Source organism: Ruditapes philippinarum, unplaced genomic scaffold, assembly GCF_026571515.1.
Source record: "Ruditapes philippinarum isolate M1 unplaced genomic scaffold, ASM2657151v2 ctg795_1_1_1_1, whole genome shotgun sequence".
Classification (NCBI taxonomy): domain Eukaryota; kingdom Metazoa; phylum Mollusca; class Bivalvia; order Venerida; family Veneridae; genus Ruditapes; species Ruditapes philippinarum.
The window spans coordinates 915,220-942,374 of record NW_026857770.1 but is presented as its reverse complement, the minus strand read 5'-3'; the positions used below and the strand labels follow the sequence as shown (position 1 = coordinate 942,374).

Sequence of the window (27,155 nt, the reverse complement as noted above, 5' to 3'; positions counted from 1 at the left end):
TTAAATATTATTTATTTAAGCTTGATTGTGAAACAAGTTCTTGCAACTTATATTGATCACAGGTGCTAGTGGCATTGATTTGACCTAAAATGTGTTTGACCTTGTTATTTATACAATAAAATATCAATATATTAAAAAAAAATTTAAATTTTTTTTTTTTTTTTTTAAATTTTTTTTTTAATATATTGATATTTTATTGTATAAATAACAAGGTCAAACACATTTTAGGTCAAATCAATGCCACTAGCACCTGTGATATTGATCTCTTTCTTCCTTGAACCAATCAGTACTGGTGTCATATAAAAAAAACATGGTCGTGACCCAATTAGGGCTCAAATCCATGATGCCTGGGTTTAGAGGCAGACACTTTAGCCTAGTGGTTAACTACCAAGGGAACCTATGCAAGTCTTAATGGTGTCATGACAATGTTGTGTGACACCAGGACTGATTTGTTCCAGAAAGTAGACTTGAAAAATGGTACAAAAACAAGTTTCTTTACACTTAAGTTTCAATGATATTGAAACTTTACTTTTGGCAGGTTAAGTTCATCATTCTGTGATCAGAACCTCTCACATCAATAACAGGCTTTTCTAATTTCAAAATAAGAACAGTCTTTTTACATTACAAATTTAGCTTGATAAATATAGATCATATAGTACTATAAATGAGAATATTACAGCCCTCAATTTGCTAGGTCTATATTGATCTTTATTTGCTCAGAAGATTTGAATTGGCTAAACATAAAGTGTCTATTTCTATACTATTCTGATTTTCACTTTTTGCTTTATCTTCATAGATTACAATGAGATATTTTAATTTACCAGTGGTATGAATTGTGTTCATGTAATATTTTGTAGCTTTAGTGCATATATTGTGCAATATTGTGTTTAGGTGTACAAATACTGAGTTTATAAATTATTATTTAGTGGTGCTTAATTAGTTAATTAGTTACTTAATTTTTTTAAGCTACTTTGACAGGTGCTTCTTATAAATTATGACCAGACTTTGTTCAATGCTCATTATACCATGCTACAAGTTTTTCATTGTTTCTTTAAAATAAGTTACATTTTGTTCTTATATATTTTGTTGAATTAATTCACTTATATATTGGGTTGAATGAATGATTTTAAATACTGATCGGGGAATTGTTAAGCTACTAAATAGAATTGATTTATACTGAGATGTGAATATTTATTTGTTTTTTTTATAGTGTCGATTCCTCTAAGTTTATGTAGTGTTACTTTATTCAGATATGACATTACAGTTGCAGATTTGTTACCCTTTCATTTTTGTTTTCTTCTCAGAAATAAGTCATTTAGCATGATGGAAATATTTTCATTGTTTAGAAATATTACCTAACTCATAACTTATGTGCTTTATGAGGATTTATCAGTACAGATGTAAATTTAGTTTGGGATGTAAATTTAGTGTTACACTTGTAAACAGATACTAGGATTGTTTGTAATTTACCAAATTTTCTCCTGAAAGAAATCCTTCCATTGATTCCAGTATTAAAATAGTGCAAAGTGATGTTTTGTATCTTTTTTATTTCCAAAACTGAAGTACATTTTATACATGCGATACTATCAGTATATTATACATGTGATAAATCAGAGTAGAATATATGGACATTTATCCCCCCAAGGACATTTGTTCTGCACTCACAGAACAGTGGCGCGGTGGGGGCACCTGTGTCCTATGGACACATTTCTAGTTTAACCCTTAATCTGCTGAATGTAGTAAATGATTCACATTTCTTTGAATTTTGAACATGCAAGTCAATGTTACTGGCCTTTATGGCATAGGGAAAATGTTGTCACCGCAAACGTTTTAAGAAGTGAGCTTTTCTTAAAAGGATGAATTCCGATGTGAAGTTAATTTGCAAAAACATTGATAAGTAATACAATTGATCTGTTGCTTTTTTATAGTGTCGATTCATCATAAGTTTATGTAGTGTTACTTTATTCAGATATGACATTACAGTTGCAGATTTATTACCCTTTCATTTTTGTTTTCTTCTCAGAAATAAGTCATTTAGCATGATGGAAATATTTTCATTGTTTATAGAAATATTTACCTAACTCGTAAACTTATAGGCTTTATGAGGATTTATCAGTACAGATGTAAATTTAGTTTGGGATGTAAATTTAGTGTTACACTTGTAAACAGATACTAGGATTGTTTGTAATTTACCTAATTTTCTCCTGAAAGAAATCCTTCCATTGATTCCAGTATTAAAATAGTGCAAAGTGATATGTTTTGTATCTTTTTATTCTCATAAAGTTATAGTACCGTAATACTGTAGCATCAGTATATATGCAACAAAACTGACTAGAATATATGGAAATTTATCCCCCAAGGACATTTGTTCTGCACTCTAAAAATGCATAATTAGACATTTGTCCCCCCAGTAGAACTGTCTTATTGCATAGGCATTTTCCCCTCACCCCCATCACCCATAGAAACATTATGTATAAACAGAGGAAAACATTCAAAGTAGCAGATTTAACATGTTAGGGAATGTCTAGAATTATATCAAATCAGGTATGTACAGGGATGGTGGAGTTAATGTCCACTTACATTTAAACTTTAGGGGTTGGGGAGTGTAAGGATACCATTTTAGAGGGGTGGATGTCTGTGGACAAGTCATGGGTAACTTGCTTGCTTCTAATCACTTGTTGTTCACCACTGCAGAGTTAGAATCCATTGAATATTTTGTTAAGAAAGCTATTCATTTTAAGCTCAACTTAGCACAGAGATGAGCTTTTGAGATGTTATTGCATCTGTCATATGTTGTTTATTGTTATGCAATTTCTTTTTACAACATCTCTTCCTGCATTTTTGGCCAAACTTCACAGAAATTATCCAAGTTGCACTTTAAAAAGATCTTCTCGGAGACTTCAATTGTTTGTTTGGTTTTACGGTGTACCAACACAGTATGGAGACTACAATGCCACAAGCTAAGATAATTGACATTTAGTATCATCCGGTGGTTCTACTAAAGCTGTATACAATGTACATGTATATATCATGCCCCGTGGGTCAAAATCAAAACTAGCCCTGCACTGGGGTTGGCTTAGTTCATAGTGACAGACTTATATAGGTAAACACATTTAAATCTTCTTGTGTGAAACTACAAGAACTTAGATATTAGGCTTTTAGATCACATAATGGTCTACAGTGGTGTGAATAAATGGCAAATGTACTATGCATTGTAGTTTCTGATAAATACAGAATAGTGCAGGCCAGGTTGTCACTATACTTTTTCTGTCAAACTTCTGAATTCATTGTGAACATATTACATTATTTAAACACCTGCTGACACTTAAATGAATAAAGGATTACATTTCCTTATACTGGTTAGAAGAACTCGGATATACCAAACTTGTACAAAACATCATGGTCCTACCAAGTTTGCAATTGCCAAGTTTCACTGTAACCATGAAGGAGACATTAGGATTATTAAGTTGATTTGAGTACACATGTATTTTCAAGGGCATATTTCAGGAAAACAAAAAATCTGTAAAATTTTAATAATTTTATTTTGGCAAATTCAAAATAAAGTCTATAAAAGGTAGTACAAATGAAGCAGTTTAAATCAGTAAATCAAGATAAATGGTTTCTAAAATATTTGTTTAAAACACAAAAATAAACATTTTAAAGTTAGATAAATGCTTAACAAATGTAAACCGGTAAAAGTTTTATTTTGCTTTAAAGATAAATATTCCCTCTTGGGCAAATGTACAAGTTACGATAGCTTCATAAAATTCAAATGACATTTCAATCATGTGAATTTAAAGTTTCTATACATGTTCTTTTAAAATAAAACATTTATGAGATGTCAAAAAAAATACAATTTTTTTTTGTTCACTTTAACACAGACTACCATTCATTTACAATTATAACAATACTGAAATACAAACAATAATGCATCTTATGTTTTAATATGATATTGAATTAAGCAAGGTGGTAATACTGTATTAGAATTGAATAATATAATTTGATATAAAATACCATCAATACAGACTTAGATATCCTTTAATAATTTGAAATACCAATACCAGATATCTAACTTGTTAAAAAATACCAATAAATACAAAATGTTATCTTTCACTCAAAATGATATGTTGCATTCTGAACTACTAAAAGACATTTTTCTTTTCTTTTTTTTGAAACAGACAAACTTAAATCAGTTTAAAATTGACATTTTTACTTTAATCCAGTACCAATAAAACAATTTTATATCTAAAATTATTTGAAATACAAATTATGTAAAACATTAAATCTTGTTTGATATAAAATACAGTTGATAAACCTCAATGGCTAGAATACAGCAGTGGCATGAATTATGGGGGGACAAATTTTTGTAGTTTATTTCATGTACAATGTCATAACTTCTAAACATTCTGAATTGAAATAAAAACAATATAAAGGCTGATAATAAAATATTGTTTCCTGTCCCAAGACCTACAAAATGTATTTATAAAAATTGTGTTGATGATGAAAATTAAGTTTAATGAAATGTTGTTTTTGAACTCAGTTATGGAAATTGATACTGTTAGATAACAGACAAATTGCTACACATATAACTATGCTTAAAGCTTCCAGAAAAAAACATTTTTTTTAATGTTTTCCTTTACATGTATAAGATAGTGTGGTTTGACCTTTTGGTTTTATAGTCATACCCTTGTTAAAGAACACATCAGTGTTAAAGAAAACATCAGAATAAAGATCCCTCTGTAAATAAAGGCAACACACACTCTGGCAATCCTTCATTGATTAAAAAGAAGAAGGCAACTTACAAATAAAGCCCAGTTGTCTAGGTTTGACAGTTGTTTGAATGACCTTGTTGGTATTTCATTGAAAATAATGATCTATACACAGGAAACATCATTTATGAAATATCAACAAATGGAAAGAAATATTCTTAAATGCAAAACCATTAAAACTAATAAAAAGTCTTATATAAAAATAATATGACACTAAACTTAAATCTTAACAATTACATTGGTAAAAAGTAATTAACTAACCCTTTTCGTGCTGGAACTAAAAATGATAAGCCTTTGCCACCAGTTAGAAGCCAGGTCAACCTGCACAAACTTGCAGTCTGACCAAACTCCTTTCTGTTGTCTGACTAACTTAATTCCGACTGTCAACCAGACATAACCAAATTGACAATGAACAGATGGAATCTGGACATGCCAATTTAGTAAATAAAGCAGGTTAAAGGGCTAATCATGGTACAAATATCTTAAAGTAAGCAATTGATATGGGGCGTTCATATTGACTATAAATTAATACCTCGTCACCAGAAGCACCATATTGTACAAGCATCACTACATTTTGAGGGTTGACTGCAAAACTGCAGTAACTTATATGAAATAAAGAAGGACTTACAACAGTTTTGCGATCAACCTTCGATTTATCATTAAACATAAATAATTAATGATAAGAAGAATATAAATGCAAAAAAATTAACAAGTGATAAATTCATGCAGTTTTACGTTTTTATAATAGACCTTCAATAAATGTATTTATTGCATAATAAATGCATTTTGTAAAAATACACAGAAATAATATTACATGTATTAGAATCCATGTTTTTGGTAAAAAAACATCTTTAACAACACAAATCTTATACAACAGCAAAAAGCACTTAGTATTCTACAAATAAAAGGAAACAAATTTGTTGTAAAAAGATTGATTGTAAATGACAAGAGTTCTAAAAAGAAAACAGATCTCAATTCTTCAATAGGTGATAAATATCATATGAGTTATAGTACCAAAACAATTCCAAAACAATACAACATGATGATGATCAACAATCTGGGTCTAAGGTTATAAATAAATCCTGCGAGCTAAGATCTCAAGTATTTAATTGGTCTGGAACTGCCACAAAATGTACACTGACCAATGAAAATCCTGAGATGCGAGACAAGACTCAGAAAAAGTTTTATAACCTAGAAGCATGTTTGTGTTCTTTATAAAGCCTTAAGATAGATTTTCTTTATTACAAGTCAATGAAACATTGATTACATAAAAACCTGAAAAAGTAACAAGAGCTGTCAAAGGAGTGAAGAATTCTGCCACCAACTCTATGATTTAGGATTTTATGAAGGTCCATCCTATCATTATTTTGCCAAGATGAGCATTAGAGCTACATGAAGTTTGAAGAAAGACCTTGCACGTCACCTTGTTGAGGTGAGCATTACCACCTAGTCTGAAGAAAATCCTGAGGGCTATAGGATTTATAGAGCTGAAACATGGAGACAGAATGACAGACCCATAAACATGACAAAGTGGTTCCGGTATAAACCCCCTCCCCAGCCCTCATCCCCCATCAAACTTTATCGGGTGGGTATTTAATCACAGGTTAAAGTTAGGCAAGTAAAAGAGTTTCAATTTTTCCAAACAAGTACCCCAACAATAATTCATGAGGAAAATGAATTTTCTGGGTTGGTAGCTGGGGGGTAATTTGTGTAAATAAAGTAAATTGGTGTGTAAACATTTCTTTATCTAATATAAAACCACTCCTGGTTCAGTCATTAAAATTATGTTCCTTTCTTTAAACAAGTAATTTTAAAGATATATACACACTTAACCTTTCTGTAACAAGTTTAACCATATTCAGTTTAAGACCATTCCTGTGTGTTCAATGGTTTTTCTTGTTTCTTTACATTAACTCCTACATGTATCTTATCTAACAACTTGCATTATACATGTACATTATCACTGAATTCACAACACTTATATCACTTTTTATACTGTCAGTATCAGTATTTCAACTACTTCTTATCAACTGCTATACCCCATCTTTGACGTCTTGTTCGATTTTTTTATCCTCTAAATTTATTTCCATTTCAGGAACCTTTTTAGAAGCTTCTTCTTCATCTTCTGTGTCGTCCTTACATAATAAACACATTGGTTCATTCAGACCGTAGTCTATACAGGTGTCCCCGATACACTGACAACACCCAGCGTTCTGAAACCAGCGGTATTTGGCCGCCCCCATGGATTTACACGACTGTTTACATTTGTTCATTGACATACACTTAGACATAAATGCGACAGTACAGTTAGTTTTACTGTGAGACAGCCCATCTGAGAGATCATGTTCTGAAACAAAACAAAAACATCTATTAGTGAAGACAAAAAACAATTATCAATAATAATTCTAATACAGATATACATGTATTCACCTCTTGTTTACTAACCGCCTAACAAAATGATTTTTTTTTTGGTTGGATTTTACATTGCACCAACACAGTATAAGTCATATTGAGACTTCCCAGCTTTACTGGTGGAGGAAGACCTCAGGTGCCGCTCTGTGCATATTTCAGCCACAAGTGTGCACCTGAGTAGACCCATCAACATCTGTCAGCTAGCTGGATAGCTCCCTCACATGAAAACAAAATTATGATAATAAGGTTTCTGTCATTGCTCTCAAATAAAAATATGATAGTGTGCAATCTTGTCTTTAACTGGATACTGGTAAAAGATAACATGCTATGATTATTTTCCCCATAAAAAAAACTTTAAATTCTTTTCAACTAAGCTTCTTTGGTCTTCATAAGATATAAAGAGACCAAGTTCCTATAAAAAAAGATAAACAAGTAAAAAAAATCCAAAAAAACATAAATTTGTCAAATTAAACTTAAGTAATTTAACTGAAATATTGGTGTATCATGTACTTGTATTTGAATTTTGTCTAGTACATCTTTTTTCCACATTTATTAAACCCTAAGAGTTTCAACTTCAAAGCAGGGCTAAATCTTTCAATTAAGTTAAAATTTATACATTTCTATGTATCAAAACAAATTCAACGTAAAGTTAGATAGTTCAGATTTTTACTTTAATGGGTTTTACATCAGTGTATTGTATCAGACATTAAAACTTGTCTATCTCATGCTAATTGATTTATAATGATGATAGATTTTCTATAATGTAAAAAATTCAGTAACTCAAGAAAAGCTAGAAATTGATAATGTTCCAACATTTCAATCAGACAAAAACTTGCTTTTATTAAATGTTAAATTTTCCATTAATACATTAAATCTGTAAGAATTTCTTCCTCTATTTATATTATTCAATATAAATATGTTCCTTCAAGTTCTAGTCAGGGTATTCGTATAAAATTTTATGATTTCACACACAAATTGAGACAGACTCAACATGACAATTTGCAAACTGCTTTCTTTGTGAAAGTATTATTTTTGATGCATGCTTATATATTATATAGAGATATAAATGAGGCTACATGGGTAGTTGTGGTCTCTCCTAGTAGGATCAAGGACCCAAGCACAAGCCTTATTTTAAGGTTATTGGTCTCTCCTGGTAGAAAACACTCCGGGATCAAGGTCCCACAGTTTGGGTGGTATTAGTGAAGAAGCTTTAGGTTGTATAGGAAAGCAGGCTCAGGTGGCATGACCATTTGGGTGGTGTAGACAAGAAGGCTGGTGGCCTGACTGTTTGTGTGGTATTGGCATGCAAGCTGGTGATTGTGAGTGGTATAGGCAAGCAGGCTGGTGCCATAACTATTTAGATGGTAGTGGCAAGACTGGTGGGAAAACTATCTGGATGGTATTGGCATGTAAGTGGTATAGGCAAACTGGCTGGTGGCATGACTATTAGTAGGGTGGTATAGGCAAGAAGACTTGTGGGCAGACTATTTGGATGATATTAGCAAGCAGACTGGTGGCCTTATTGTGAAAAGTATAGGCAAGCAGGCTGGTGGCCGGACTAATTGGATAGTATTGGCAAGCAGGCTGGTGGCCTGACTATTTGGGTGGTATTGGCAAGGAAACCAATGGCCTGACTGTGGGTTGTATAGGCAATCAAGCTGACTTGACTTTGTGGGTGGTATAGGCAATCAGGCTGATGGCCCGACTTTGGGTTATATTGGCAAGCATGCTGGTAGCCTGACTAGGTGGTATAGGCAATCAAGCTGGTTGCCTGACTGTATGTGGTATAGGCCAGGAGGTTAGTGGCCTGACTGTAGGTGGTATAGGCAAGCAGCTAGTAGCCTGACTGTAGGTGGTATAGGCAAGCAGCTAGTAGCCTGACTGTAGGTGGTATAGGCAAGGAGGCTAGTGGCCTGACTGTACGTGGTATAGGCAAGCAGTTAGTGGCCTTTCTGTGGGTGGTATAGGCAAGGAGGCTAGTGACCTTTCTGTGGGTGGTATAGGCAAGGAGACTAGTGGCTTTCTGTGGGTGGTATAGGCAAGGAGGCTAGTGGCCTGACTGTAGGTGGTATAGGCAAGGAGGCTAGTGGCCTGGCTGTAGGTGGTATAGGCAAGGAGGCTAGTGGCCTTTCTGTGGGTGGTATAGGCAAGGAGGCCAGTGACCTGACTGTAGGTGGTATAGGCAATGAGGCTAGTGACCTAACTGTAGGTGGTATAGGCAAGGAGGCTGGTGGCCTGACTGTGGGTGGTATAGGCAAGCAGCTAGTAGCCTGACTGTAGGTGGTATAGGCAAGGAGGCTAGTGGCCTTTCTGTGGGTGGTATAGGCAAGGAGGCTAGTGGCCTGACTGTAGGTGGTATAGGCAAGGAGGCTAGTGGCCTGACTGTAGGTGGTATAGGCAAGGAGGCTAGTGACCTGACTGTAGGTCATATAGGCAAGGAGGCTAGTGGCCTGACTGTAGGTGGTATAGGCAAGGAGGCTAGTGGCCTGACTGTAGGTGGTATAGGCAAGAGGCTAGTGGCCTGACTGTAGGTGGTATAGGCAAGGAGGCTAGTGACCTGACTGTAGGTGGTATAGGCAAGGAGGCTAGTGGCCTGACTGTAGGTGGTATAGGCAAGGAGGCTAGTGACCTGACTGTAGGTCATATAGGCAAGGAGGCTAATGGCCTGACTGTAGGTGGTTTAGGCAAGGAGGCTAGTGACCTGACTGTAGGTGGTATAGGCAAGGAGGCTAGTGACCTGACTGTAGGTGGTATAGGCAAGGAGGCTAGTGACCTGACTGTAGGTGGTATAGGCAAGGAGGCTAGTGACCTGACTGTAGGTGGTATAGGCAAGGAGGCTAGTGACCTGACTGTAGGTGGTATAGGCAAGGAGGCTAGTGACCTGACTGTAGGTGGTATAGGCAAGGAGGCTAGTGACCTGACTGTAGGTGGTATAGGCAAGCAGACTAGTAGCCTGACTGTAGGTGGTATAGGCAAGCAGTTAGTGGCCTGACTGTAGGTGGTATAGGCAAGTAGTTAGTGGCCTTTCTGTGGGTGGTATAGGCAAGGAGACTAGTGGCCTGGCTGTAGGTGGTATATGCAAGCAGCTAGTGGCCTTTCTGTGGTTGGTATAGGCAAGGAGGCTACTGGCCTTTCTGTGGGTGGTATAGGCAAGGAGGCTAGTGACCTGACTGTAGGTGGTATAGGCAAGCAGTTAGTGGCCTGACTGTAGGTGGTATAGGCAAGGAGGCTAGTGGCCTGACTGTAGGTGGTATAGGCAAGGAGGCTAGTGGCCTGGCTGTAGGTGGTATAGGCAAGGAGGCTAGTGGCCTGGCTGTAGGTGGTATAGGCAAGGAGGCTAGTGGCCTTTCTGTGGGTGGTATAGGCAAGGAGGCTAATGGCCTGGCTGTATTGTGGTATAGGCAAGGAGGCTAGTGGCCTTTCTGTGGGTGGTATAGGCAAGGAGGCTAGTGGCCTGACTGTAGGTGGTATAGGCAAGGAGGCATAGTGACCTTTCTGTGGGTTGGTATAGGCAAGCCAGTTAGTGGCCTTTCTGTGGGTGGTATAGGCAAGGAGACTAGTGGCCTGGCTGTAGGTGGTATAGACAATCAAGCTGGTGGCCTGACTGTATTGTGGTATAGGCGCAAGGAGGCTAGTGACCTGAATGTAGGTGGTATAGACAATCAAGCTGGTGGCCTGACTGTATGTGGTATAGGCAAGGAGGCTAGTGACCTGACTGTATGTGGTATAGGCAAGCAGCTGGTGGCCTGACTGTAGGTGGTATAGGCAAGCAGGCTGGTGGCCTGACTGTGGATGGTATAGGCAAGGAGGCTAATGACCTGACTGTAGGTGGTATAGGCAAGGAGGCTAGTGGCCTGACTGTATGTGGTATAGGCAAGGAGACTAGTAGCCTGAATGTAGGTGGTATAGGCAAGCAGCTTGTGGCCTGACTGTAGGTGGTATAGGCAAGGAGGCTAGTGACCTGACTGTAGGTGGTATAGGCAAGGAGACTAGTAGCCTGAATGTAGGTGGTATAGGCAAGCAGCTTGTGGCCTGACTGTAGGTGGTATAGGCAAGGAGGCTAGTGGCCTGACTGTAGGTGGTATAGGCAAGGAGGCTAGTGACCTGACTGTAGGTGGTATAGGCAAGGAGACTAGTAGCCTGACTGTAGGTGGTATAGGCAAGCAGCGTGTGGCCTGACTGTGGGTGGTATAGGCAAGGAGGCTAGTGACCTGACTGTGGGTGGTATAGGCAAGGAGGCTAGTGGCCTGACTGTAGGTGGTATAGGCAAGGAGGCTAGTGGCCTTTCTGTGGGTGGTATAGGCAAGGAGGCTAGTGGCCTGGCTGTGGGTGGTATAGGCAAGGAGGCTAGTGGCCTTGCTGTGGGTGGTATAGACAAGCAGGCTGGTTCCCTGACTGTAGGTGGTATAGTAAAGCAGCTTGTGGCCTGACTCTGGGAGGTATAGGCAAGCAGGCTTGTGGCCTGGCTGTAGGTGGTATACACAAGCAGGCTGGTGGCATTTTTTTAAAATCAATTTACAATACTTATCAAGCCATCTTATTTCAAATCAGCTGAAGTCTGTCTCACAAATTTAGTAAGGTAAGGACTTAATGATTAATTAGACCATTTTATTGTTATAGGTAGTCGGGCATTGGAAAAAAACAGCTCTACAATCCTTTATAACCACAATAATGGACATGGTAAATGACTCAATACCTAACAGGGTCAATTTGTTAAAAATCAGTGCACTATATGACCTCAAAGTGTTTTTATCAGTTGGTCATCTGATACACCTTCAGTTAAGAAACAAGTAAACTGGGTTGTTTTTTTCTTTCAAGACAGTGAACTACATGTATGTGGTTTTTAGATCATACATTCCACAGCAGATTTTTAGTAATCATTTTTTGTTTCTACATTTTATTCAATATCTGTCTGGCTGATCATCCCCTGATCTCCCCAACATCTATCACTAATGATCAGTTTCATTGTAAACACAGTTCTATTTTTATATACCAGATACACTCCATAATTACTTAATGGTATTTTTGTATTATATGAAATCATATATAACATGCCTGTGGTAAATATTGCTAAATTTTTCATCTTGAGAAGGTAAACTGGTCCAACAACCTTGAAATATATCAAACTTCTAGCCAGTGCTTAGCTTGAATAGAAATTCTAAACTAGATAAAAGAATCCCAAAAACACACCAATCCTGGTTTTCAAAAAATATGTTTAAAACAATTTCCTGCAAATAATTCACGTAATACATGTACACATGTTACATTTTATATAAATTCTACATATAACTCATCAGTGATATAAACTTTGCCACATACAGACAATGTCTTAAAAGTGCTTGACTCAGTCGATATTAAAACAACCTAGCCTAGAGATTGGGGGGTGGGGGGGGGGAGATAATTTTGGAATAATCTAAGTGACTTATTTGTCTGCCACACATTAAAAGTACCAGCCCTACCATGTTTTCTGATATGACAGTATTAATTATTTGTCCAGGATTATTTGTTATGTTATACACCAATTTGAACAACTTTTAGGTCATTTCTTGGTGGTCGGTCAACCTAACCAGATTTCCTACATTATAATTTATAAACTAATCAGTAAAAACCAATTTCTCCACAAGCATCTCTTAAGAAACCGGACATGTCTACAATTTTGTCATACCCAAGCTTAGCTTAAAGTTAAAAGTTTAAATTAAGATTACTATTTACTTAAATGTCTTCAATGCAATTCAAAATATAGTTCTGCACATTAACCGAAGATTTCCAGTTTTCCCCAAAATTTCCTATCTTTTAATTCAATGCCATTCATAATATTATACTGAACCCTAATTTAACATCAGTATTATCAAATCTTAAGAACAAACACACAAAAAAATAAATTTTCAATTTAGTTTTTTAGTTTATATATCTTTGCTGTTTGTTGCAAAATTTTTCATTTTTAAATGCCCCAGTTTTATCTATGGGAAAAAAATCTAAAATTTAAATTAAAGGGCATCAAATGAGCACTTTAAGAATATGTAGTTAGATTGGCATTTTTTGGGGTAATCAAACCTTGGGTACAGTATGATCATAAATTGGGAAATTTTTAAATCGTAATTTGGGCCCCGTTTTTTTTCATTTATTCTAACCATAAAAATATTTTGGGGGCAAGATTTTAAACCCAAAAATAGATTAAAGGGATGTTGGAAAAAATTTTGGGTTTCTTTAAAGGGAAACTTTATGTTTTTGGGGTTTTTAATGTTTTACTATTTAAAGGGGAGAATATATGAAAACCCGGGGGAAAAGCTCACACATTTTTCTTACCCTGTGACATTCACAGCACATATGGCTCAAAATATACGTAGGTATGTAAAAATGATGACCACCTAAACCACTTAGTAGTACACCAATTTCTTTTTTTTTTTTACAGTCTGAAGCAGTGTAACATAAATGGTATATTTCAACAAAGAACAAATAACCAAAAACAAAAGAGGTATTTCTCTGTTATTATTTGCATTTCATTATTCATTTGTATTCAACACCTTAAAAAAAGAAATTTGATTTGAATGAACTCTTATGAAGTGATTGCCTATATTACCAGTATAAAAACAGAACAGAACACACATTTTTCTCTATCTGTACCCAGAACATCATCAAAACAAAAACATAAAAAAGACAGAGCATTTGAAAGCTACTGAGCTTTACAATGGTACAATGTACATGTACTCCAAATTATGTACATATGTATTTTGTAATTGAAATTTCTTTCAAAAGCCTTCAAAAAAATTTTTTTTACACAATTATAAGTTTCAAATTTAGGACAGTAAGTGCATTTATAGATCCAGTCAGTTGCTAAAAAATTTCAGTAAAAAAAATTCAGTAGATACAAGAAAACTTTTATTACTTAATTTACCTCAACAATTTCAATTTTCAGAGTAGAAGTTTAAACAAATCCCAACTTCAAACAGCCTTTATAAATGTCTAATACCTCACTTTCCCCCACTTCATCAAAGGTTCAAGTGCTCTTTGTTCAAACAAGCATTTTAGATTTTTGTGTCGACATGGAACACCTGTGTAAGAAGATCAACGTAAACACCTGTCATGTTTATCAATCTACTCCCTGTCTGTCTATCAGGTTTAAACATCTTTAAGTCTTCAATTAAGTTTATTATGTTTAGTTTATCAAACAGGTGGTTTTCCCTACAATATCATTCAGTGCTTGATTCTGAAAATGATGTAACTATTCAAAGAGTTCTGTATAAGAAATCTAAAAGTCAAAGCTTTTTTTAAACATGGATTCAGTGCAAGATTCTGAAAATGGTGTAACTATACAAAGACTTCTGTATAAGAAATCTAAACTTCAAAAGGTTAAAGCTATTTTTAAACACTTGGGTTATGACCCCAATCAATTTTTATCTACACATACAAAACATCAAAGCCACATGCCTCCAGATGAGTCAGAATATTTCAAGAAAATTCAAACTTTAGAAAAATATTCAAACTTTAGAAAAATGTTCTAAGATTTTAAGAAAAGTGAAAATATTTAACAAATAATTTACATGTTATGTGTGATTAATGACTGATTGTGCAGTTTTTTATCATCATATTTCTACTGTGTGACTATTTTTGCATATTTTGACCACTTTTTAGTAATTTCGTAGATATTGTAAGTGCTGTTTGCAAAAGTGTAAAGTTCCCTTCACAATATATAACTATTATATACAATTTCAAAATTTTCATGAAAATAAGCATAAATCTGGCGGCATGCTGCTTTAAAGTGTACAAAATTATGACAATCTGTTCCAGACACTGAAATGATATTTATTATTTAATGATAACAAAAGTAAATCTTAAGGTGAGTTGATGTAAAAAGATGTGTAGTCTGAAAAAATTCTCCACAATTTGCTATCAACTTTAATAATTATTTTTGTAAACTTCAAAATTGTCAGTATTCAGAATTTCAAATTGACATAATCATTTATTTCAAATATACCCAGAATGCAGATAATTCAATAAAGATCAATTTATTTTTTGTGTTTGTTATAAACATCATAAATAATTTCAATGTCACAACAAAGGACTGGCTTGCCTTTTTGCGGTAGAAAATTGATACATAAATTGTTTAAAATTACATTAAATTGGAAGCCGGTGATGCATGTCAATGGTTACAGAGGATATAAAACAATTCTATATTTCTTTCAATAAATATACTGCTTTAAATGTGTGCCAATTTAACTGTATAATTACAAAAGAAAGACTTTTGTTGTTCTGAAACTTCAATAGTAAATGCTCACATTATATTTCTGAAATAGATTGTTCACCTATTACATAATTATTCTATTTTTCTGAGAGACATCTTGGGCTGATAAATTTCTCCCAATATGCATGCCCTGTCAGCCTTTTGTCTTCAATTTATCAAAATAAACATTCCTTTATCTTTCCCCTGTCCCCTCCCCTCCAAATAAAAATTCCTGAAATCTTAACACTAACAAACTTTTGACCAGCATCCTTTTTCTTCGATTTGCAATTAAACATTCTTTTGGCCTGAAATTTTAATGCTACAAGCATAACCAAACTTAAAGACATGGTCAGTCTGCACATACCTTAGTAACAAGAGTGAAAAGACTTGATAACATTGAAGAATCTTTAAAGGCCTATTATTCCCCAGAAATACTTCTTTTAATTTCTCAAAAGCTTTTTATTTATTGTAATAGCTTCCAAAAAGTTACTCTCGATCAATTTTTACTTCTGTTGCTTTTTGGCAATTAGTACAGTAACTGTTATAGTAATGGTATTTTGTATGGAAGTCAAAATACTACTTTCTTTACGTTTTGCTACTTTTTTAGGACAAAGTTTCACATTTAGCCCTACTTTCTTTTAACTGATAAGCATCTAAAATGCTCTAAAACCATTATTTAAACATTAAAACTCATGTTTGCCCTTTCACATAAAGGATACTCTGAGGTATAATGTGTCTTTAAGATACTATTTACAAACAATCCAATATGGATTAACTACCAATCCAATATGAACAAATGTTCATCCTGCTACAGAAAGTGCTTAGAAAGTACAGTGTAAAATCTTAATTTTGTACTCACCAATATCTTTTAAATTCAATTTTTTAGAATAAAGTGCTTCAAAATAGACTGGATATTTATGCGTTGTCCATCTTTTGAGATAATCTTCCTCTTCTGTAAGAACATTGAACAACTCGGGAATAGGGTCTGACATCACTTCTATAGCACTTGTTTTAAATATACTATCCTCTGGATCAGGATGGGGGCACATATCTGGAAATAAAATAATAGTGATAATTCAATACTACAACATAAACGTAAATGTCAATAAGAGCTGTCGGTATGACAGCATAAGTGCTTGACAGTAAAACAACAGCCTGGATATTAAATGTAAAATTTTCTAAATTCAAAAAGGGCCATATATCTACATGTATAAATATTAAAGTTAGTGTTATAGGTCTTGGATATTGACCTCTTATTATGCTCTCAAATAAGTATGGAAAGTTTCAACCCATTCCTTTTAGTTAATTTGGAGACACCAAGTTGCAAGGAAATTAAAAACTTAACCAGACGCTGATGCCTGGATTAGTACAACAGCTCTACCTATTCTCTGAACAGTTGAGCTAATAAACTACTTAGTTTAAAATTTGTAATGTTGACCCTCATTGGACAGTCACATCAAGCACAAATTGACATTGTTATATGAATATTTTGCTGTCAGATTATTATTGCATCGCGTCATTTTCATTAACCTTTTTTCTTTTTGCAAATAAAGACATCCAACAATTTAAGAACATACAACAATGTCCTCTTGACAAAATCACAAAATTTCAAGCCCATGAAATAGGGTGAATTAAAGGTATATTATCTCCTAGTTATTATCATACATGTATATGACTACTTAAATTTTTTGGTATTAACTTAACACTTGCCATGCCAAATGTTTTTTTAATGGACACGATTTTTATTCTAGACAAAAGTATTCAATAAAATTTCATAATACATGTACATGCAAGTAAAAATCAAAAGCCAACAGTGCAGACCATGATCAGATTCAGACCATACAGGTATGAATATGATCTTGGTCTGCACTAGTCAGATGGGTATAATGACATTTTTACAAAATTTACAATTACATCATATTTTATTTCCACTTTTTCCCCCAAATTGCACAAAGTCAGAGTTTTATCAATCCACCAATACCCTATTTTTCAAAGAATTGTTTAAGAAACCATAATTTTAAAAGTCTTATCTTTTTGATTAGCAAAAGTTGACATTCAAAATGTGCATAATACATAATGTAAACTTTTAAATATCATGATTATGTTACCACAAACAAGGTATATGACTGACATTTATATACAAATGTCATGTTTAGGCTGATACAATAAATGTCACATGGTATAAAAAATCAACAACAAAAACTACAATTTCTCATCATCTGCTTAGTCATATTAAAACAACACAGAGAAAATTAAGAATATTTTTGTTTTTCTTCCCAGCTTATCCTGGGGTACTAACAAACTTTTACCGCTACAAGTTCAAAAATAATTTTAAGAGCATCAAGTTGACTAATCTATTACAAATAGTATTAAAAGCACCATGAAGCTTTTACAATTAAAGCTTGGAAAAAACCCACATTTGCCTAGTTCCGGATAGCAAATATTGTAGAGACAGTATATAAATAACTTTTTACAAGTCTACATCCTGTTATAGCAGGAAAGGTTCAAGTTGAAATAAATAAATTATGCTCCCAAGAAGGGAACATTGAATGAAAGTAACACATCAGGGTATACATTGAATTGTATAGGCTAGCAAGACAGGGTACAGTGAATTTGTTTATATACTATGACTGTATATTAAACTTCTGTCTTATATATATAACATTTGTCCAGAACATGTTTTATTTCAATCATCAATATTAAGATCAACCAGTGGCATATATGTGAGATATATATAGCACAGAGGATTAATTTGTTAAAATGTTAAATTTAGTATGATTGTTATAAATGTAAACATTAGTTTTTGTAAATGTTTTTGGTAATATCATCAATTTGTAATTTGCAAGAAAAAGAAGCAAACACTGGCTGTCAGCACAGACAGGAATATCTAGCTCTCGGGTAAACTGTTTAGCGGAAACTCAGCAGACCCTCCTAACCATCGTAAACAGTTTCCCGCAATATCAAGCTAGGCACTTCCGTCTGTACCGGCAGCCTGTGTAAGATCATTACAATACATGTATACTCACCAACACAGGAGCAGCACTCTGAGTAGAGCTGGGCAAGACAAAGTTGACAGTTACTACAGCATGAACAGTTTTTCTTATCTGACATATCACAGTCGCAACTTTTGATAAGTTGACACTTGCTAACTAGACTGGCACACACCGACTGGTTACAACTTTGTACTATATAGGCCAGGCTGAGTACGCCCAGAAGGCCAATTAGTATCATTAACTTCATATTGTGTCTCCAGAACCTTGCTGTCCTGAAAAAGACATGTTAAAATATGATAAAATGCTACAACCCAAGGTGCTAGCAGTGGTTTTTCTCACTTAAAATTTGGGAAAAGGCCTTAGCCTCTTGATCTTTGGGAAAATTATCATTAAAATTGCTAATTTGGAAAAGTAAGAAAGCTGGGGGAAGTTCTGATTTTCAGGAAAACTGCATGATTTTAACGAAAATTTCAATTGAAAATAGTCCTACAAGGAGCCTGTGTTACATATTGAGGAAAATTACTGTCTAGTCACATTGATTTGACCTAAAATATTAAATATTTTAATCTTATTATTTGTGCTATATTATAATATTGTTTACAACAATATGACAAGAAATTACATTTTTTTTTAATTTATTTAATATACAAAATGTATGGATATTATTATATAGCACAAATAACAAGATTTAACATATTTTAGGTCAAATCAATGTGACTAGCACTTTCGTCTACGAAGAGATTTATCTTAACTTTAAGAGTTTTAAGCAAATTAGTACTTAATTAATACAGAAAACAAGTCTAAAACACTCCTTTGTTTTTTATACATATTTAATAGTTTGTTTGATAAAGATAAACTACTTATATATTATAGAGAAATGTTAGTTATTATAGGTATAGGCCACTGCACTGCCAGTGCTTCTAGTGAAAATATACCACAGTGCTACTATCATGTCAGTTAAAGGTAACTATATTACACGAGAACATGACACCTCATGTTAACTTGTGCTTCACGCAGCTTTTTTCACGCAAAGCACGAGGACGCCTTTAAAGTTCGAGCCCACAGAGCGACTATTATATAAACAGACGTGAGTGTGTCTAACCACTTTGCATTTCAACTGAAGTCAAAACTGCCAAAAATAGAACCCATCCTGGTCTATTCTTTAATTTTAACAAATCGCTTTGTCCATCATTCATCAACTTGTTAATAAAAAGAGAAATAAATTATTTACCTTGCTTCACGATAAAATCACATTCATGTTAGCACAGACGACCTCTCTGTGTATATAAACAGTCTTTGTTTTGTACGAAGTTGATTTAGTTCATACACCTGAACACAGCGCTACCTGTTTAATCTATTAAGAACGATTACTCCCGTGTGTAGGTTACCTGAATAAAACCCATATATTCCCGGTGTATATCCGTACACCACGTGCAGCCGTGCCCGGGGGAATTCTCGTGCTGTAGACGTATATATTATAAATTAATTAAGAACATTTTCCCAATTTCCATCACAAATCAGCCTAAAGACGTTAAAACTCATTTTTACAAGACACAAATGAAACATGCATACAGCATTGAATTTTGCAATGAATTTGCAAATGAATATGATGAACTTTCAATACCAAAAAGCTGGGACAAACAGGTTATTTTGGTCCCAGCAAAAAGATAATCTATAAAAAGCGCTTTGCAATTTCGAGAAAGTTTCCAATTTGTCAGAAAAGTCATTTTCTCGAATGGGTCAAAGAATCTCTTAAACTTTCTCATTGCATAAATTTATCTAAATTTAAATGTGATAAAAATGCGGCAAAATAATTAATCACCAAATCCATATCAAATCCTTACATTCTTGAAGTAAGAAAGTTGCGTCAAAACGTAAAATGGTGGCGCGAAATAAAAAGGGTCACTATACAATTTTTCTTACTTGATTAATTACAAGTTGTTTTACGTACGTAGAGCTTTATTTATATTGAAAAGTGAAATGTCGTCGTCGCCGCCGGCATATTTGGTCCTTTAAAGGTACGATATGTTTCAGAAATGCTTAAATTTATTTTATTTCTCAAAAGTTTCTTATTTTTGAAATATTGGCGTGCAGCTTTAAAGCAATAACTACTTTCCACATGACTTCTCTCGTGTGTAATTATGATTAAAAAAGAACATGGCATTTTTAAATATTTCGTTTTATTTCAAAATTCTAAGATCTTATCATGCAATGGTAATGTTTTCATAGAAAAAAACCCGTTCTGATATAATACACAAAATGAAAATGGCCTATTTTTGTGCAATTCTATATGATATTCATGGCATTTTAAATACAATAAAAATGTATTACGATTTTTTTTCTCCAGAGTTGTAAGATCTTATCATGCAATGTTAATGTATCACTGAAAAAAACTTGGTAAGTTCTGATCTAATAAACAAAATGAAAATGTCCATATATGTGCAATTCTATACTATATTCTTGAAGGGAACCTATTCTTCAAACATCTTTGACTGCTCAAAGGCTGTGATAGTTGCAACATTTTTCTAATTTATGTCTCTTTGAGTTTTTTGATCTAGGAACCGAATCAAACGTATCTCATTCCAGTTAATAGATTGCCATCCATTGTTCAAGAGACCGAGTGACGAATCATTTGATACTGTGACAATAAGAGGATTACTCCGTCAATAGTCTTTTACGTTAAGTGGAGTATCTTCTTGGTAAAAACCAGCCCATAGATTTTCTTCTCCACTATAACGCAATGTTGAAGATATCCGTCTTTCTCGACCTATTACTCTCCGACGGCAGTTTAGCGGGAGAAGATGTCTTTCCGGAACTTCATTTTGATAATCGGTAACTTTTTTGTTTTGTATGTAATATTTTGAAGAAGAAAAATGCCTGTAGAAATAGAAAATGTTTTGGCAGTATGTTTTATTTTTTTGCGATTGTTTTAAAAATGCCTCTTTAAATAAGCAACAGAGTGTGGTATTACTGACCACCCGCTTAGTAATTTGCAAGTTGTTTTACATGTATAATTAGGGATTTCAGTTGATTTTAAATTATCAATACTTATTTTCAGGCGCCCTTCATGCGAAGACGATTGGCTTGTCGATGGCCGGCGAGACCGGCAAAGTCCCGATGTATGTCTGGCCTCTTGCGAACGTCTCTTTATACAGTGACGTTATTGGCACACAAGACGTCATTCATGACAAAGATCAAATATGTTTTATGTTTGTAAATGGACCGGAAGGTTTACCATATTCTGTACTTGACATTGACGATGAGGACAATTCATGCTTCGATGCTAATCTTAAAGGAACAGCGCCACTTCGTGATATGACAATTTCGATGTTTGTATTTCCAGACAACGACGAGGATGATATTAGTGGAACAATGATACATTATCAGTCAGATGATCGTGAAATATTGCGTATTCGGGCTCTCGCGAATACCTTCCTGGTCTCATTTAGAGACGAATACGGTATGAGTGCAGGTATGATGTACCTCGTGAACTTTCTCACACCACGTGCATGGAACCACGTGACGGTATCACGAGTTTTTCCAACAGGAAGAATAATTGTGTACAAAGATGGAGTGGAAATGTACAACCAAGATGACGAATTTTCTGACGTCATCAGTTTTCCACACATCGGAAAACTTCGGATCGGAAAATCCCAAGATCCAGATGACGAGGCAATATTTAATGGGCAATTTGCATGCGTTCAGATATATGATAAAGTGATCGACGAAACCAATCAAAAGGATATTCTAAGTTACTGTAAACCTGAAAACTGGAAGACACAGCATGATTGTAAGTATTTTTTATATTCAATCAAAACAATTAATGTACAATAAAGTGTTTTCTCATGTATATTCAAACGACAAATTTCTTAAAAAACGTAAATGTTGTTTTTATTGAACCAGTGGTACACACCATTTTCATATTAAGCTTTATTATCTTTAAAATTCATTGTACACACTGTGGACGCGGGACCATTTTAAAATCTTGTTCACCAAGGTTAGAGTTTATTACATGCAATTGAAATCAATTAATAAAACAAGGCAAGCCTATTTTTTTCTGGGTAACATATATCTTTTTTTCTCTCGCTATCCCTATCCCGTCCCAGGGGGACTGAGGCCATCACGACATTTGACCATAGAAACTCGGGAATGGGATCGCAGCGCATATTTCCGATCATGTGACGGCTTTTAAAAATATTTCCCTTAATCTTATTATTTCGCATTATCCGAGTGTACGGCCTAAAAGAATATATTAATTAAATCACACGGTCTTTTAGTTTCAAAATCGTCCAAACATGGCGATATCGTAAAATTTTACCGATTTTTGTAATAGCTAATTTTAATAAATTGAGTAGAAGTTCTAAGTTTTGTTTTCCAGCGGATTATCATTTTGGCGTCATTGACTTAATTTCATGTGACCCATGGCTTTGGTTCATTCTTGTTTGGCGAAGTGAGCTATTGATAGAATCTATACAGCTGCTTTTAATTTTTCAGACTATTTCGCACAAAATGACGGAAAATGGTGTTTAGCTGATCGCCCATCCAATGAGGACGTTTCCTTGGTGACCATGACAATTTTGACGCGCGGGTCACTATGGAAACAGTTTCTGCAGCAGAATGATATACAAGACAGTGGTAGGAAGAGCGGTTACTTGAAGCTTTCTTCGCGGGACAAAATACCATCTGTAAACGATGATCTGATTGGCCAATTTAATGTTACAGACACTAAAGTTTGTGTCCGGCTTTGTATGCGCGTGGACAGATGCATGTCCGCGTTTGTTGATGCGCCAGAAACAAATGGAACGCAAAAGTGCGCTATTTATGACGACATACCTACAACGTTTGTTGACCGTCCCGGCGCAAAGTTTTATGTACTAACTGACTAATAGAGATCTAATCAGTTAAAGCGTAAGGCAGAAGAGTATAAAATCAAAATAAAAACAATAAGCCAACAGTAGCATAGGCATTGTTATGTAGCATTTTGTATAAAAACTCTCTTTTTTTCATATTTCTTAGAAGTGTTACCCGAGTAGATAACTCGTGGTATAAAACATATTATTTTTGCATAGAATCTATTTTTCCAAGCCTCTGTCAACAATCATCACTATAGTGTTCAAGCTCAGAATCGGCCAAACTAGTAACTGGTCGACGAGTCACCACAAGAGTTTATTTATTTTAATTTTGGTCAAACTTTCCGAGTTTCAACTCTTACAATTCAAGTGCTCCGATTCTAAGTTTGTTCCTAGAAATTTCAAAGCATATCTTTAAAACAGTTATTAAGGATTTTCCCTCATACTAGTAATATAACCTTAAAATATCTTTATCATTAACATTGTTTCCAGAGGACATTTAGCGTTGAGCTATAAGGAAAAACGTAAGTGACAGCTGCATGTTACAATAAGATTTACTAGCATGTTAACCAATACTGTAGATCAATATCAATGGTAATATTTCTTCAAAGAACTGAACGCCATTCTCTTACATTTCAAGGCAGTGTGCCTACAAATTCATGCAATCTTATTTTATTTCTTATATAAAAATCTTTCCGTCTTTTAGAAATTATTGTCATTTGTACAAATAAAGACTTCAAATACGAGGTATCTAATTTGTATATATACACAAGTACACTCTATTTCCTTTACATGGAACTGCATGTTCAAAAAGCCTGGAAAACCCTGAGAATGTACCAAGATTTAAAGAAAATGTAATAGTTAATACAGTATATATCTTATATGCAATTAATGACTGAGTTTGTGGGTTTATCACTATAATTGTACATATTTTGACCTCTTTTTGGTAATTTACATGGAGTATAAACACAGTTTGCAATAGGTAAATTACTTTGTTTATTTCACAATATTTTACTTTTGAATTCAATTTCATGAAAATAATGAGTCAGGAGGCATGCTGTTTAAAACAAACAGCAACCCGAGCTTAATCCCCTTGCCACTACAATATTGACAAGTGCTGTTATTGACAAGTGCTGCAACAATTTTCATTACTGGCAAGGAAGTAAGATATTTAAAGCACTTTTTAAGTGTATTGAAAAATGTAACGACCAAATCCTTGTTATGCCAGGCCACCTCCAGACAAAGACCATCTTTCTAGATCAAGACATATTATTAAACTTTATCATCTCATATACATTTTACATACAAGTAAAAATTAAATACAATGTTTTGACAGACTCTATTTCTATATAAATTACTGACTTCATGTATAAATGAGTTATGTAATCACAATTAAATTAAATAAATATATAAAAGAAACAGGTATAGTTTTTGATCATTTATTCCATATATATATATTTTTCAAAAAATGAAACATTTACAACATATTGTCATTACAATAATAACATTATTTTATTTGTAAATTATCACAACAGAAAAAATTGCTTCTAAAAAATTGTCCTGAACCTACATATACATTTGAGCCACGTCATGACACAACCAACATGGTGGGTTTGCGACCAGCATGGATCCAGACCAGCCTGCGCATTCGCGCAGTCTGATCAGGATCCATGCTATTCGCTTACCAACTCTATAACAAGTGGAGCAACTGACAACGAACAGCATGGAACCTGATCATACTGCGCAGATGCGCAGGCTGGTCTGGATCCATGCTGGTCGCAAACCCACTATGGTTGGTTGTGTCATGACGTGACTCATTTCTTATTTCATTTAGAATAAAACCAATCAATCAGAAATTCTATTAACATTTTAAATCCTTTATTTTCCATATACAACATGTATAGATAAAAATGCAATTTATCAGAGATAAAGATAACATTTTATCTATGTCTCTGAATTCATTAATGCTTTCTTTCTGCATTTTCTGAAATCTAGTATCATGTGAACAGTTTTTTTTTATCTCAATTATTATCTACTTAATGTTTGGTTTTTTCAACACAAGCAAACTAGTCAAGATAATAAAAAAATTAAGTTTTATCTGACTAAACCAAAAAAATATGAAAATGAAATATAAATCATTTTACTTATAGTCTTATACACTAAAATGTACATCTTATATCCATTTCTGTCAAAATTCCTACTTCACTAAATTAATTCCTGATTACACAAGAACATATAAATTTCTACCCAAAACATTCTTTCTACAATAAACAATAGTAACTAGCACTACTTGTTTTCTGTTATTTTTTAAACATGTGACAGTACAGAAAATTAAAACAATAAGTAATCATAAATTGAATGACACTACCAAACATGAATATTCATCAACTTAGAACTAGGGAGTGAAAACAAGGTGGAATTTATACATATAATCATAAAGTTATATTCACAAACATTATGTAAACATAAACTTATACATAATTTTACCACATATGACATATGCCCTGAATCATGAAATAAAAACTTAAAATTTTCAGTGCACTTTATTATTGCTTATCAGTTAATTGATGGGCATTGTCATAGTATAAAAAAACTCCTCCAGAATGTTAAGAGAAGGTCATGGAAATATCTGGTATTATTTTAGGCATGAACAGGCACCTAATTAGAACCACCGAGCTTCCGTAAGCTAGCTGAACAGCTTCCTAAGATGAAAGAATCAAGATTCAAACCCACAGTGGTGAGAGACAAACTACTTTTGGTTGCAGCAGGTTAAGATTAAATTCTTTAAAGATTTTTATAGTTACTTGTTATCAGGTCTAAAAAAATTAACTTTTTCAAACAATGACTGGATTTCTTACAGAATTATATATATATATATATATATAAACATGTTCATACATTTGTGAAAGATATATACAACAAATAATTGTCAACAATTAAAAAAAATCAGCAATATTCAATTTAACACTGGAATGTTCTTATACTTGAAACTATATTCTTTATTCAATGTACCGCTCTGTAAATGTTACACAGTTCTGTCCTCTATCCAGAACAAAATATTTGTTTATACAGTACGAAACTTACATGACTAGAACATCTCTCTTTTTTTATATAATTATCAAACCTAATTCATGCTAAATATAATAATGGACTTTTCCAGCAATGAATTTAGAGCAGTCCATTTTTATTGTGATAATATTTTGATAACAAGATGCTAAAATTAAACTGCTTACAGTGACACTAGCTTATCAGACTACAAAGATATGTGGGCTGGTTTGGCCCTATACTAGAGCACAGGCAAATTATTATTACACACCCTACACAGGCATGTTAATGTTTTATAAAGTTAACCAAGAACTTGTTGAATATCTTAAATGGACTTGTCCAGCTTCTATTTCTAGAACTGTTCATTATCAATTTTGGTGATTAAATGAAAATCATGCTGAATATCTTAGCCTTCGATTTCTGAAAATGTTAATTATCAATGGTGGGGATTAAATGAAAATTTAAAGTAAGTCAATCAACAGTATAGAGCCTTGTCAGACTTCATGGATGTGCAGGCTTGCCTGGCTCTATACTGGCGGAAAATGGCTAACAATTCTCCCTTCCTGCAGGTTATAAGTTGAATAACGATATGGCATAGAAAAATTTAAAAAGTCATTTAAATTATAGAATAGAAACAATTCATAATTATATACATGTATGTATAAAATATTCTTTTCTTATTTAATTTTACCCATGAAATATGGTACTATATCAGTCAAATATATTTCATATTTTTAAAAATAAATATGAAATATAAATATGAAAGTGGGCGGAGCCAAAACTCATATTTATTTTAAGGGACTTCTTTCGCCGTTTTGTTTGAAAAATCTGATAAATGCAAAACAACTTTTTCTTGAATTTTGTT

At 33.9% G+C, this 27,155-nt stretch overlaps 2 protein-coding genes across 2 annotated transcripts; one reads left to right on the top strand and one right to left on the bottom strand.

Moving 5' to 3' along the window:
* Window positions 1-6,422: 6,422 nt before the first annotated feature.
* Window positions 6,423-19,788, bottom strand: LOC132750948 (twisted gastrulation protein homolog 1-A-like). Its single transcript, XM_060741042.1, has 4 exons — window positions 19,627-19,788; window positions 18,429-18,667; window positions 16,262-16,453; window positions 6,423-7,116 (listed from the first exon to the last, which is right to left on the bottom strand). Exons 2-4 carry the CDS (start codon window positions 18,640-18,642, stop codon window positions 6,803-6,805), a joined length of 720 nt encoding a protein of 239 aa, XP_060597025.1. The 5' UTR covers window positions 18,643-18,667; window positions 19,627-19,788; the 3' UTR covers window positions 6,423-6,802.
* Window positions 19,789-19,874: 86 nt separating this feature from the next.
* LOC132750947 (uncharacterized) lies at window positions 19,875-24,102 on the top strand. Its single transcript, XM_060741041.1, has 3 exons — window positions 19,875-21,227; window positions 21,454-22,185; window positions 22,890-24,102. The coding sequence occupies exons 1-3, from the start codon at window positions 21,197-21,199 to the stop codon at window positions 23,279-23,281; spliced, it is 1,155 nt and encodes a 384-aa protein (XP_060597024.1). The 5' UTR covers window positions 19,875-21,196; the 3' UTR covers window positions 23,282-24,102.
* Window positions 24,103-27,155: the final 3,053 nt, after the last annotated feature.

What these genes read in the sequence shown, in the direction of transcription:
- LOC132750947 (XM_060741041.1), top strand. Translation starts at nt 21,197, where the DNA reads ATGTCTTTCCGGAACTTCATTTTGATAATCG. An exon ending in GAACTTCATTTTGATAATCG is followed by an intron (nt 21,228 to 21,453) that starts GTAACTTTTTTG and finishes ACTTATTTTCAG; the next exon opens with GCGCCCTTCATGCGAAGACG. An exon ending in CTGGAAGACACAGCATGATT is followed by an intron (nt 22,186 to 22,889) that starts GTAAGTATTTTT and finishes TTAATTTTTCAG; the next exon opens with ACTATTTCGCACAAAATGAC.
- LOC132750948 (XM_060741042.1), bottom strand. Translation starts at nt 18,642, where the DNA reads ATGAAGTTAATGATACTAATTGGCCTTCTGGGCGTACTCAGCCTGGCC. An exon ending in AGAGTGCTGCTCCTGTGTTG is followed by an intron (nt 16,454 to 18,428) that starts GTGAGTATACAT and finishes TTTTATTTCCAG; the next exon opens with ATATGTGCCCCCATCCTGAT. An exon ending in ATTGAATTTAAAAGATATTG is followed by an intron (nt 7,117 to 16,261) that starts GTGAGTACAAAA and finishes GTTTTGTTTCAG; the next exon opens with AACATGATCTCTCAGATGGG.